A 14,856-nucleotide genomic window follows, 5' to 3' on the forward strand; every position below is an offset into this window, starting at 1 on the left:
CAGGAGGACAAGGGATGCCCACTGATCTAGTTGATTGAAGTTAGTTTCTTGGGAAAAGGGGAAGTTACACAACATCCATTCTATTTTTATTTCAAGAAACTTTTAAAGACATGAATGGGTATTGAATATTTTTCAGCTACCTTCTCTGTATCTATTGAAATGATTTTATGAGTTTCCTCTTTTAATCTGTTAATGTAAATGTCATAATAGACTTCTAATCTATTATCATCTTTCATTTTTGGAGTAAAACTTACTTGTACATGTCCTTCCAATTTTTTTTAATAATATGCATTACTGGATTTTGTTTGCTAGTGTTCTATGTAATATTTTTTTCCACCTATTCCCAAAAATGAGATTAAATTATTATTTTATTCACATATTTTCCTTGTCTAACTTTGATATCAGATTTCTTATATCTTCATAAAAGGAGGGGCATTTCTTTTTCTATTTCATGGAAGAATTTCTATCAGATAAGGATTTTGTTCTTTAAGGGCTTTTTTAAAAAAAAGATTTTATTCATTTATTTATTCATTTTTATTTATTCATTCACTTATTAATTTTTAAGATTTATTTATTTATTTTTATTTTTAAAGATTTATTTATTCCTGCTGAGCAGGGAGCCTAGTGTGGGGCTCAGTCCCAGGACCCTGGGATGATGACTTGAGCCAAAGGCAGACACTTAACAACTAAGCCACCCAGGTGCCCCTCCTTAAGGACTCAATAGAATTTAACTGTAAATCATCAGTGTAGCCAGTTGTCGTTTTTCCTTTTTCTTTTTAATATCCTTTTTTTCATTTCATTCCTTCTTTCCTGGATTTTTTTTTTTAAAGATTTGTTTATTTGAAAGAGAGAGAAAGTGTGAGCATGAGAAGGGGCAGAGGGAGAGAATATCGAAGCAGACTCCTGCCGAGCATGGAGCTGGCTGGACACGGGACTTGATATCACGAGCCATGAGATCAGGACCTGAGCTGAATCTGAGTCGGATGCTTAACCTACTGAGCTACCCATGTGCCTCTGGGAAGGGATATATTTTTAACCACTGATTTAGTTTTTTAATATCTTGACTTTTCTGTCATTGTGATAGTAAAATATAGTTGGATTACATATGACTTCTTTTATATTCCTAATTTTATTTGCTGCTTCTTTTTGTTGATCAGTTTGGCCCCCAGCATTTTTTTCTTTTCTTTTCTTTTTTTTTTTTTTTTGATCCCTGGCATTTTTAGAGTGTAATGGTAGGGGGAAGGAGAGGATGACAGGGTTTTTACAATTCAGTAGTTAGATTTTCTTTTACTCTCCCTGTTTCAGTATAGTAACTCTGTCTTCATCTGTGAGAACCAAAGAGATCCTTTGGTTCACATCTTCAGAGTAGACCTTTATGAAGCCCAAACATTACTGCTCAGTTTAATGCTTTTCGTTCCCTCTTTATTTCAGACCCCTATGAGTTTCCTTTTCTCTTCCTTGGGAGCTCAGGTATACATTTAAGAAAATGTTTATTAAATTTTATCCTACATTTTTCCAGGTAGAAAGTTTTTTTTTTTTAATCATTCCCCCCCCATATTTAAAGTAAGAAGAGAAAGTTTACCTTTTATATATACTCTTCTAGTTCTTTTATCTTTTTTACTTAAAAATATACCATGGATTTCAAGTCCATATTAAGTCCATATCAACATAGATATATACTTGGTTCCTCCATCCTGTTGTTAATGTCTTCATGAACACTCTGCCCTCACTGATGTTATGCCAGGAAAAAAGGGTTGGTAAGGTATACCCTTCTCTTACTTACCTTGGCCTAGAGTTGACTAATATCACTTCTGCTTACATTTCAATAGGGAAAACTGGGTAATACAATCTATCACATGGATATTTAGTGAGTCTCTGTCACACTTGAGTTTATTTTGTAGAATTGTTTTATGTATAACTACTTCTTGACATGAATATGGCTTGACAAATAGAATTGTAATACTGAGATTTCACAAACATTTTACACCAGTGAACTTTAATGGTTTTGGATAATTGGGTAGACCATATTGTGAGAATTCATTGGATAATATGTTTTACAAGTTGTTTTTAAACCAAAAATATTTTCTTTCCCTACTGTTCTAGGGAAAAAACTAAGAATCTAGTTCCAGGATATGTGAACATTTCTAGTATTTTCTAGAATTATTACTGGTTATAAATCAAGGAATTAAATGACAAATAATTAGACTTACATTGAGTTAAAGGATAATTTTTTAAAGGTAAAATCATAACTCCCGAGTGCCTGTGTTAAGTCAGTTAAGTATCTGCCTTCAGCTCAGGTCATGATCTCAGGGTCCTGGGACTGGGCCCTGCACCCGGCTCCCTGCTGAGCAGGGAGCGTGCTTCTCCCTCTCCCTCTGGTGTTCCCCGTACTTGTGCTCTCTCTGTCAAATAAATAAATAAAATCTTCTAAAAAAACCATAATACCCTTACAGATATAAAATGAATATGTGTTAAAGATTTTGGTAAACTCATTATATAATGAGGGAACTAAGCAGATATTGAAACTGGTTCAAAAGAGAATCCAAAGAAGCACAAATTTATAAGAATTAAAGGGAAGTTGAAATAAGTATATATCTTCTGCCTTCCCATGAGGGGTGGTGGAGGGTGGAAGGAAGTGAGCTGAACTTCTTCCGGCCAGAATTTTTTTACATTTCCATGGACAAGAATTATTTTGCATTTGTTGAAGTTTTATCTACAACTTAGTTTTAAATAGTTCAAGGACAGTGAAAGGCTAGAATTAGATAACCAAGAAAAATGTGCTCTAAACAATCATACTTTTTTGTTTGAGACACAAAGTAATCTTTTTTTTTGCTTCCAAATGTATTTCCAATTGAAACTCAATATGAAATAGATTATGATTCACCAGTATCATTTTATTTGAGAAATGTGTAGGACATTTATAAAGTATTATAAGAAAGTGCCATGCAAATGTTATATTTCTCTCTGTTTCAGGTTTATGCTGCTGACTGTACTGATGGTATTCTTTTAGAGCTACGAAAATATTTGCCAAAATATTACGGCATCTGGTCGCCTCCAACTGCACCGAATGGTAATCTTTTCTTAAAAATCTGTTCTTTACTATTAATTCATGATAGTGACTTTTTATTTTGATTTTTTAAATTATTTTTAAAGATTTTATTTGTTTTTGAGAGAGAGAGAGTACATAAGCATGGGGAGCTGGGGGCACAGGGATAAGCAGACTCCCCACTGAGCAGGGGAGTCTGATGTGGGACTCGACCCTAGGACCCTGAGATCATGACCTGAGAGTGTCTTTTTAAACGCCTTTATATAAATTTAAGCCTAGTTTTGTACAGACAGAATATATGTGGTTTTCTTTCTAGTCTTGTCTTTACTTCATTAAGGGAATCGTACTCTTTTTTTTTTTTTTTTTTTTTTTTTAGGATTTTATTTATTTATTTGAAAGAGAAAGAAAGTGAGAGAGCAAGCGTGAGCAGTTGTGGGGTGGGCAGTGGGAGAGGAAGAAGCAGACTCTCTGTTGAGCAGGGAGCCCAATGTGGGGCTCCATCCCAGGATCTGGGATCATGAGCTGAGCTAAAGTCAGACACTTAATTAACTGACCTAGCCACCCACGTGCCCCTGCTCTTGTCTTTCATACCCAGTTTCTTAAATGGTGTATAGCGTTAATGACCAGTGGGAAACCTAGGTGGCTTAGTCGGTTGAGCGTCCAACTCTTGATGTAAGCTTAGGTCATGATCTGAGTCATGACATCTGGCCCCCTGTTGGCTCTGTGGTCAGCAGGGAATCTGTTTCTATCCCTCCCTCCCTTCCTCTCCCTCTGCCTCCTTCCCACCACTCTCCACTCACATGTGCACACTCTTTCTCTCTAAAATAAATGTCTTTAAAAAAAAATTAACGATCAATTTCTTATAATTGAATAAAAAAACTATGTACTTAATACTGTGTAAATTTATAAATGTTCTTTTTTCCTTACTTATTGGGCAATTTCTTTTTCTATTTTGAGTAGGAAAACCAAGAAAAATATTTTGTTTACGTAACTTCCTCTATCTCGTTCTAGGCCTTAAACTGCAATCTTCTAGGGGCGTCTGGGTGGCTCAGTCAATCTGACTCTTGATTTCGGGTCATGATCTCAGGGTTGTGAGATTGAGCTCCATGCTGGGTGTGGAACCTGCTTAAGATTCTCTTTCTCCCTCTCCCTCTCTTTAAAAAAATCACAGTCTTAAAAAAATACTGCTAAGTTTTGTGGTTAGAGGATAAAATGGTCTATGTAAGGGCACATCTCTTTCTTCAGGAATACTTGAAGGAGTATTTGCCTTTTCGAAGCCTTTGACAGAGCAGAATTAAACAAGTAGCATGACTGCTTAATGATTGAAGAATCATTCATGAATGGGTGAAGAGTTTCAAACTTGACTGAGTTTGAGAATAACCCAGAGGCTTGTTAAAATGCAAATTAATAGGCTCAACTCCCAGTGTTTTGATTATGCAGATTAATGTTAGAGTTTAGTGATATGCTTGTTAAAAAAAAAAGCTACACTTTTTTTTATGTAGCTAGTATTTGAACTGCATTTTGAGAAGAGGGAGAGAAGGAGCTCCAGCTTGGGCTTGTTCATCAGTTTTGTTTTTCTTCTACTTATTTATTAGGTAAGGAAGTGTCATTTATAGGGAACCATGGTATCTTCCTGGGTATCCTCAGTTAGGCAATAGTAAATCTATGATTCCCCGGGTATTTAAGATTCTTCTGTATTTCAGTAATATGAAAAAAAAAAAGTGAGTTTAGCTCTTGTCTTCCTCCCTCCTTCTTTCTTTTTTCCCTTTATTTCTTTCCTTTCTCTTTCCCTTCCTTCTTTCTTTGTTTTTCTGTCCCAAACATACAGTATATCCTGATTGAGATCACCATATTACTTATTTCACAAATCTTTATGATCACCTTACTTCATAGAGATTTCCATTGTAACGTAAGATACCTGGATTCCATTAAACTTTGCCACTGGTTGCTATTTAATTTTGAGCAAATCATTACTCGTCGTTAAAGTGACAGTGAAAGATTAACAGAGGTCACTGAGGATGGTACTTTACTCAACATCTAGATAAGTAAATATTCAGTTTAAAAACGTTGTTAGGAAGGGGTAGAATAACTGAGCAAACAGCATCATTGTGAAAAGTAGAATATATAGAAAGAATCTAGGTAAGAAGAAATATTTTAATTAAAAATAACATTTTATAGCTTGGAATTACTAGCATATGATTTAAAAATAAAGGACTTGCTAGCAATTAACAATCTTCTTGGTCTTCAGTACTAAATAGAGAGACATCTATACTAAAATAGAAAGAGTAGTTTGAAGTCAAAAGACTTGGTATTACCTCGATTTTTTCCAAATTTTGTGAAGTTGGTTAAATCATGAACCTTTTTTTTTTTTTTTTTTTTAAAGATTTTATTTATTTATTTGACAGAGACACAGCGAGAGAGGGAACACAAGGTAGGGGACTGGGAGAGTGAGAAGCAGACTCCCCGCTGAGCATGACTCCCGATGTAGGGCTCCATCCCAGGACCCTGAGATCATGACCTGAGCCAAAGGCAGACACTTAACGACTGAGCCACACAGGCACCCCAACTCATTAACCTTTTTGAGCTCTACTTTTTCTTTTATAAATTGAAAATAATACCACATAGATTTGAGAAGTTGCATGTTATGTAAGAATGCTTTGAAAACTCTAGTATTCTTATTTGAATTTCTCTTATGGAGAAATTGGTGCTACTGGGATAAGAAAATGAAGTGAGGAAAATGAGAAAAGAGAGGAGAAAATGTAAATAAAAGGGTGGAAAGGACAGGAATAAAAAAGTATCTGTATATAGAATGGTTTAGTAATTGAACAGTTGCCTTGGTGGATTTCCTATTGCTTTTCAGTTTTTTTGCTCTGGAGGAAGTTACACAAAAATTGTTGTACTATGCAGGTGGTTAGCTTTTTTTACAGAATCCATGGGATCATTTTTCTGTTATCCTTTTGATAATGAAACAAATATAAATATATCAAGAAACCAAATATTTTCTTAAATTTTAGAACACTGGTTTGCATTACTGTATTTTATGTAGGAATAACTGGCCTCCCCCACCCACCCACCAGGCAGTGCTCATGGTAGTTTTATAAATTATTTATTATTTTTTAGGTGTTCATGGTAGTTTTATAAACTTGATGTAGTTCTTACAGCTCAGAGTAGTAAAATGTAGAAAGTACTGCAAATTTGCTTAGCAAATTATTGTAACTTAAGTGAAGTGTAAGACCATGCTGACCAATAAGGTTTTTTCCTTTTGATTTTTTTATGATAGCTTTATTAAGATATAATATATGTATCATAAAACCCACTCACTTAAAGTATACAGTATAGTAGTTTTTAGTATATTCATAGAGCTATAAAATCATCACCATTAGCTAATTTTAGATCATGACCAATAGATTTTTTTAAAGTTAAAACATTTATAAATTATCTTTGAAGATGTTGAGTTAGTTACATACATTAAATCTCATCCTTATCTATATAAACATATGATGCCTAGGATCTATACCATCAAAAAGATTTTATTGATAGTTATCTAGGGAAATAGAAAAGTATATCTTCAAGTGGGTTTGAGCAAATCGAGAGTTTTTAAATCTACTTTCCAGCTTGATTAATTGTTAGGTTTCTGGATCTAGGTACTAGTCAAATTTTAGGAAGCATGCACTGAAATAAGCTCCTATACACTTAGGTCAAATTTGGAAGCTCAAGGTCTCTGCCTGTGATTCTTTCTACTTGCAGTTTATCTTGCCTTTAGAAATGAGCAACGATTGCAGTTGAAAGCAGAAGCAAAAGGCCTTCTCTGTTTTTCCATATGGCTTCCTAGTTGGGCGGGAGCTCCTCATCTGGCCTTCTCTCTTTTTTGAGAGGTTCAGAAATGAAGATAGTAATCAATACCTACTGGACTTTCTGGAGATGGTGGGGAAGAATTTGATGAAACTTGGAACCCATATTCTCATAACTTATATAATCAGTAATATTTAGTATAAGAGCATCTAAATAACTCTTCCTTCAACTCCCTGAATGCCCTCTCCCTTGTCCTTCCTTTAAAGAAACTAATTATCTTTACTGTTTAGTTATATGTAGGTCTTTTCGTTTTTCCACAGTATTTCAAATGTTTCTACTTTTTTCTCTTTGATCCTGGGAATTTTCTGCCCCTTTCTTAGAGTGTCAGGAATATATTCCAGCAGTAGAAAATTTGCTATAGGAATTTTTTATGCATAATGTATTACAAAGCAATGTATTATATTTAATTTATATTAAATGTAATTATATTTAATTATACATATTTAATTAGAAAATGTATTTAAAATAGGAAGCTTCCTTCAGCCATAGTAATCTTGGGTAATCTTATACTGTTGTCAACAGCATGAAGTATATAATATTTTGAGCATGCTAACCATGTCATTGGTAAAGCCACTGAGAAATTTTACTTAGTAATCTGCTTATAACAGCATGAAGTGGTATATTTCTGAATACCTGGTAGTTATTTTCATGATCTTTACCTCAAAAAATTAATGAATTATAGAAATTCTGTGTATACTTCCATGAATTAGTAGATAAATAATGGATTTATCTCTTATAGCCATAGCCTCTTAAACTTAACTGTATTTCTAGTCATTGTGACCTCTTATAATGAGCTCCATGTATTTCTGAAAAGTAGATGTCCTTTTATTTATTATACAATTATTATAGAATATCTCCTTAGATCTGAGTTTCATAAATGCCAGTCCTTTGACCTCTGGCGGACTGGTTTTATCAGGATCTGTTGTCTTAAATAGAGGTTTTCAGAATTTAAAAAAGTAAATCTAGTTATTATTCTATCAATCTTTATGATGTATACAACATACAGATATACACATGTATGTGTAAAAATCACCTCTCTTCATTCAAAATCCTATCTTGCAAGTTATATCATATTAAATAATCATATCATAATTATTTTCCAAACATCATATGAAAGTATTTTCATTTATTTCCTTGACCTTGGTCAGAATGAACTTAAAAATATTCCAGATAGAGCACTTATTCTTAGTCCATCCGATTTTTTGGATGAGTTTTATTTTATTTTTTCTTATGATTTTTTTTTTTTTATTTGACAGAGAGAGAGAGACAGCACAAGTAGGGGGAGCAGGAGAGGGAGAAGCAGGCTCCTCGCTGAGCAGGGAGCCCGATGTGGGGCTTAATTCCAGGACCCTGAGATCATGACCTGAGCCAAAGGCAGACGCTTAACCGACTGAGCCACCCAGGGTGGCTAAAACCCTGGATGAGTTTTAGAACATATTTTCTGTTTACCTGAAAATTAAAAAACACTACTCCATTCTATAACCAGAGGGACCTGGCTGAAAAAGCATCCTTTGTTATTCAGTCTGTACATTGCTTTACAAGTGAAACTCCCCTGTAGTAAAATGCCTTTGAGCATTTAAGTTACTGAATCTCAAGATTGACTTATTTTGAATTAAGCTATATGCTAGGGAAATAATTTGCTAATAGCATTTTGCAGAAAGAATTAGTATTCAGACTTAACTCTAGTGATAACAACCTATTACAAAAAAAATCTGTAAGGGTGTCATGCTCAGATCATGTTCCCTTTTCCTATTTATCTATTTCATTCAAAAGTACTTGTGGCGGGGGGGCGCCTGGGTGGCTCAGTGGGTTAAGCCGCTGCCTTCGGCTCAGGTCATGATCTCAGGTCCTGGGATCGAGCCCTGCATCGGGCTCTTTGCTCAGCAGGGAGTCTGCTTCTCCCTCTCTCTCTCTCTCTCTCTCTCTCTCTCTCTCTCTGCCTGCCTCTCTGCCTACTTGTGATCTTTCTCTGTCAAATAAATAAATAAAATCTTAAAAAAAAAATACTTGTGGCAAGCTGCTAGATATATGACATTATAGCCTTAAAAAGAAAAAAAACTGCATCTCTGAAGCAGGTTTTGATGTTTATTTTTACAACTAAGAGGGAAGGATAGAAATTACAGTCTCAAATTCTTAGTTTCACTTACCAAAAAAAAAAAAAAAAAAAAAGGCCAGGAAACTAAAAGAAAAACACTAAGCCAACTCAGCAGGTTTTAATTTAAGAGTTATTAACTTACCCTTGGGGCTAATAATACATTATATGTTTATAAAAAAATTAAAAAATTTTTAAAAAGTTATTAATTTAAGGTTAATAATATTCTAGCAGTTGTTTGGTAATTTGAGTCATATATCCCATATCAAGAACCTGAAAGTAAAGTAAAGAAAAACACATTTGGCTAGTTGAAATACATGTCAAATAAAACCCAAGATGCTCAGGCCTGTTTACTGAAGGAATGACTCAGTTATTACAGTGTTAGTAAGGCCAAATCCAAAGTCCCACTGGGCAGTAGGAATGAGAAAGGCAAACATTCATTCATTCAGCAAACATTTATTGTATTCCTACTATATATAGGATTTGCATTTGTATTTTCCTCCTTCCAAAGAGGGGAGGAGGAAATAGAGATTTTATATTATGGTTTGTAATCTACTCTTGCTTCTGTCATCTCTAATTATTATAAGAAACTGTTTATTGTTTGTTTTTAATCACTGCCAAATTGGCAAGTAGAAAATAATAATCCTACACTGAGATAAAGATGCTATGACAGTTAGCTAAGTTCACACACTATCTTTATACTCTCCTCAAGACTTTTGGGGTCTCTTTGAGTTACAGAAAGTATTGATACACTTGTGTGTGTCAGGGATTTACTGTATTAGGTTCTAATTAGTCTTTTCTGATATTTGAAATATAAACCTTGTTACTGAAATTTTTACATAGCTGTAGCAAAAGGATGGATATGTTTCCTTTACTTTCACTCAAGGTAGCTGGAGATGAGAGGAGAGAATACAAAGGGGACTGTTCTGTGCTGCTTTCTTCCCCCATCTTCTCATCCCATCCTGTGGTTATCTTTGAAAGCACAGAATCTTGGGTGGGTTCCAATTTCTTGATCAGGATATTCCCACAGTGCCCTTACTTTTCATTGTCAACAATCCAGTGTCTGTGTCCAGACCTTTTGTTTTCTCTTACTGAACATGTCTGTTTGTGAGAGTCCTTTTTTAAAATGTGTCCTACTTCTTCCTCTGTGCCAGTGCTGGTTTCTTAGGCTATAGTTTTTTGTCATATTTGGGCTTGACTTCACCTGGTTCTACAAAATCATGACCTTGCCCCCATCTTCCTTTTACTAGGGGATGAAACTTACCTCTTTATTTCTTATCCTTTCTTTTTTTTTTTTTAAGATTTTATTTTATTATTTATTTGACAGAGACCACAAGAAGGCAGAAAGGCAGGCAGAGAGAAGGGGGGAAGCAGGCTCCCTGCCAAGCAGAGAGCCCGATGCAGGGCCCAATCCCAGGACCCTGAGATCATGACCTGAGCCGAAGGCAGAGGCTTTAACCCAGTGAGCCACCCAGGCGCCCCTATTTCTTATCCTTTCAAGGAAAAGATTTATGCCCCTTGAATCTGAGGGGCTTAAAACTTTCACAAGCTCTACGAGGATTGTTCTCATTTTTAGTTCAACACAGCCTTCTTTGTTGTAATTTAATAACTATGCTTGGTGTGGGTCAAGGTAAAGGAAAATAGGGCAAGTCTTTTTTCTCTGGTAGCCTTTTATTCATAAAAAATACATATCTTCTCTAACTTTGCTACTTAGTAAAAAGCAGATAAAATCTTTTCTGTTTTTGAGAAAAAGTTTTTAGGAGAAATGCTTCACATATCCATAACTGAAAGTTAGGATCGCAGTCAGAACTTTGGAAAGATGCTTTCATCAAGTAAAGAATTTCTTTCCTATCTTCCCTCTGTACCTAGACTTTACTTTCAAGCTAAGCTGTAATTAGTTCAGTTACAGTATTTAGTAACTAGAACTTTTATAATTTTTTACTTGAATCTCCATTTATAGTAGTTTTCTGTGGGAAGATATATGCAGGATTCCAAAGTAGTTTACAGATGAACTTTTTGATGAATGCTTATATTCTAAAAAAACAAAATACTTTTTTCTTTTGAGACTAGTAAGAATAGAATGTATATTTGGCAGTGACCATAATGTAGATAGATTTACCTTCTTTTTAATGATTTTATTTATTTATTTGACAGAGACAGACACAGCAAGAGAGGGAACACAAGCACGGGGAGTGGGAGAGGGGAGAAGCAGGCTTCCTGCTGAGCTTGGAACCCTGTGCAGGGCTCCATCCCAAGACCCTGAGATCATGACCTGAGTGAAAGGCAGACACTTAACGACTGAGCCAACTAGGCACCCCAGATAGATTTACTTTCTTTTTTTTTTTTTTTTAAGATTTTATTTATTTATTAGTCAGAGAGAGAGCGAGCACAGGCAGACAGAGTGGCAGGCAGAGGCAGAGGGTGAAGCAGGCTCCCTGCCAAGCACGGAGCCCAATGTGGGACTCGATCCCAGGTCGCTGGGGTCATGACCCGAGCCGAAGACAGCCGCTTAACCAACTGAGCCACCCAGGCGTCCCTAGGTTTACTTTCTTAAACTATGCTTCTGTTGTGTACTCTGTGGGAAGGATTTATTCCTACTATTAATTTTAAATGAAGATTTTTAAGAATTATTAAAATACTAAGAGATCTGCTGAAGCACAGATGACATAAAATGTATTAAAAAGGGGAATGCAGGGATGCCTGGGTGGCTCAGTTGGTTAAGCCGCTGCCTTCGGCTCAGGTCATGATCCCAGGGTCCTGGGATCGAGTCCCGCATCGGGCTCCTTGCTCAGCAGGGAGCCTGCTTCTCTCGCTGCCTCTGCCTGCCTCTCTGCCTGCTTGTGTGTACTCTCTCTCTCTCTCTGGCAAATAAATCCTAAAAAAAAAAAAAGGGAATGCATTCTGAAAAAGCTTTTGAAATAATCTCATTTTAATGTCCTTAGAAACCTTATATCTATTTCATCGTTTTGCTTATGATTGAATATTAATTTGATCACTTCCTGCAAGAGTTTCTCTGTGATTTTTATATCGCAGAGATATATTATAGATTTGTTATAGATTTGTTGGTCAATTTTTTCTTCTTCTTTCAGTTGGAGTAATAATAATTATTGACTCTGGTTTTATTTTAACTTTTTTCTCAGTTTTAAGATTTTCTCATTTTGTTTTCCTGTGGAAGTTATTTGGGTAGTAATATGTTTTCCTATTACTAATTAAGGTTTTTCTTTAATAACAGATTTATACTTAAAACTGGAAGATGTGACCCATAAATTTAATAAGCCCTGTATAATGGATGTAAAGATAGGGCGAAAGAGTTATGATCCTTTTGCCTCATCTGAGAAGATTAAGCAACAGGTCAGCAAGTACCCGTTAATGGAAGAGATTGGGTTCTTGGTGCTTGGCATGAGGGTAAGAGTGATTATTAGTAACATTTCTCTTTACATGTTCTTCCCTTGGAAAATATAGATGTTATTATAATACTTATATATTAGAAGATAATATATTTTGGATTTGGGTTATCCATATCTCCCCAGTGCGGGTGGAGATTTTAATCTCCTTTGTTCACTAATAGATGGTCAGTGTCTGGAGTTATTCTGACACATAGTAGGTAATTAATGAATGAATGGCTGAACCATAAGACTCTGACTCTGATAATTTTGTTTTAAAGAAGCTTAAGTTTAGGTGCAAAATAATGTGATAAGTAAAAGTGAAAATTACTCATGATTTTTCTGTGAGAAAAGTGGTAAGTTTATATATTCATTTTTTTCTGTGTTTTTAAAATAGAAAAAGAAAATTAAAAATTACGTTATTTCTTCAGGCTGTATTTTAAAACAGTTGTTTTATTTGCTCATGATTCTGTAGGTTGAAAGTTTGAGTTGGACTCAAGTAGACAATTTGCTGATCTCAGTTAGGTCCCTCATATGCCTATGTTCATTTGATGACTCAGCTAGGGGTAGATGGTCTAAAATGACCTCGCTGTCATGTCTGGGAGATCATACTGTTGGCTGGGCCTTTCTCTCTGTGATCTCTCATGTTCCAGAAAGCTCGCTGGAGCTTCTTCATATTCCAAGAAGGCAAGAGTGAGAGCTATAAGGTCTCTTGAAATTTACATTAGGAAGTCATTTGATGTGATATCTGTAGGACAGAGGATATCACAGGGCCAGCCTGGCAAATAAAGGGCCAGCCCATATTGATAAGGAAAAGAAATAGACTTCAATTCTGATAGTGGGAATGGAGAAGTCACAATATAAATGGTAGTGCACACAAGGATGGAAGGATTGTTGAAGCCATCTTTGCAAACAGTATGCCACAGTTCAGAAGTAATGTGGAATAAAATTCTCTAAATAAACAGTATGCCTTCTAGATGTGTGGAGGCAAAATTTGGATATATGATAAATGATTGTTTACCTATATAAGTATAGTGGGTAGTTTTGAAACTCATCATGTAAGATGATATATGTATAGGTGTTCCTTCTGACTTTTAAACTGTAATACAGAAGTATTATAGATGAATTGTTAATGTGATGGTAATAATAGCACAGTTGAATTTGGTATTCTGGTTATAAATAAAACCAAAAAATGTGCAGTTATTTCATTTTAGAATACTATAATTAAATATGGTTATATGGTAAAGAAAAAAAAGGTAATGGAATAATGTTAAAACAAACAAGAAATAAGCATGGAGCCTGACGCAGGGCTCGATCTCATGACCCTGAGATCATGACCTGAGCCAAAATCAAGAGTCAGACACTTACAGGACTGAGCCACCCAGGCGCCCCTCCACTCAATATTAAACCTACTCCAGTCTGGCTTCTGTTTGATCATCCCTCCAGTTTGCTCCTCTCTAAGGCCCCTAAAGACCTTAACGATCTTCATTGTTACTAGGTCCAAATGACATTTTTTCATTATTCACTTTACTTTACTTTGAAAAGCAACTTTCAGTGCTATCTAAGTCATGCTTGAAACTTTTCCTCTTAGTGTTCATGACACCCTCTCTTGGCTGTTTCCTAAGACCACTTTGTTGTCTTATTTACCAGCTCATTTTTTTCTGTTTACTCTTTAAATGTTGAGGTATTCTGCTCAGTTCCATTTTACTCCCTCGTTTTTCTTTGTTTCTTCCTGAGCAGTGTCTTTTGTTCTTAAATGGTTCATTTTCACTTACACTGGTTAAACCCAATGTGTATCTTCTACCTCTGGTTTATCTTTGCCCTCCTAATCTGACCTTTACTTGGATAATGTAAAGACGTCTACAATGACTACATTAAAAACTGACACACATCCTTCTTGCAAACTAACAACCACAACAATAGTAACATCTCTATTATTCCCTATCCCAGTAAATGGCATCACCATACATACAGTTTTACAAAGCAAAAAACTTGTAGTACTATCACATCTCAGAACCATTCATCAGTTCTATTGATCTTAATTCCCAAATGTCTCTTGAGTCCCATTATCCCTTTCCAGACTCTAGTCTTAACTGATCTCTCAAGTTCGGTTTTGCTCTCTTCCAGTGTCTTCATCAAACATTGCAAAAGACAGATCTAATTAGGACATTACCCTATTTAAAAATTCTTCAGTGGGTTTCCATTACCCTTGGGGTACATATACAGGATAAATAAGACATTGTGTGATTTAGCATTCTTGGGATATGTGGTTTCCCCAGACAAGTAGTTCTTGTTTGTATTTTTTTAATAACTTTTTGAGATACAATTTACATATCCTTCAATTCACTTATTTAAATATATGATATGATTCATTGGTTTTAGTATTTTTTTTTAAAGATTTTATTTATTTATTTGTAAGAGAGAGAGCGAGAGCGAGCACAGGCAGACAGAGTTGCAGGCAGAGACAGAGAGAGAAGCAGGCT

The 14,856-nt window shown here is 35.3% G+C and overlaps 1 protein-coding gene across 1 annotated transcript in view; it reads left to right on the forward strand.

The window, feature by feature from the left end:
- IPMK (inositol polyphosphate multikinase) overlaps positions 1-14,856 on the forward strand; it is a 43,390-nt gene that overhangs the window by 15,568 nt on the left and 12,966 nt on the right. The window contains exons 3-4 of the mRNA XM_080823474.1: positions 2,974-3,070; positions 12,223-12,395. Coding sequence (XP_080679600.1) covers positions 2,974-3,070; positions 12,223-12,395 — 270 coding nt within the window. The remainder of the gene's footprint in view (positions 1-2,973; positions 3,071-12,222; positions 12,396-14,856) is intronic.

Source organism: Martes martes, assembly GCF_963455335.1.
Source record: "Martes martes genome assembly, chromosome: 14".
Taxonomy (NCBI): domain Eukaryota; kingdom Metazoa; phylum Chordata; class Mammalia; order Carnivora; family Mustelidae; genus Martes; species Martes martes.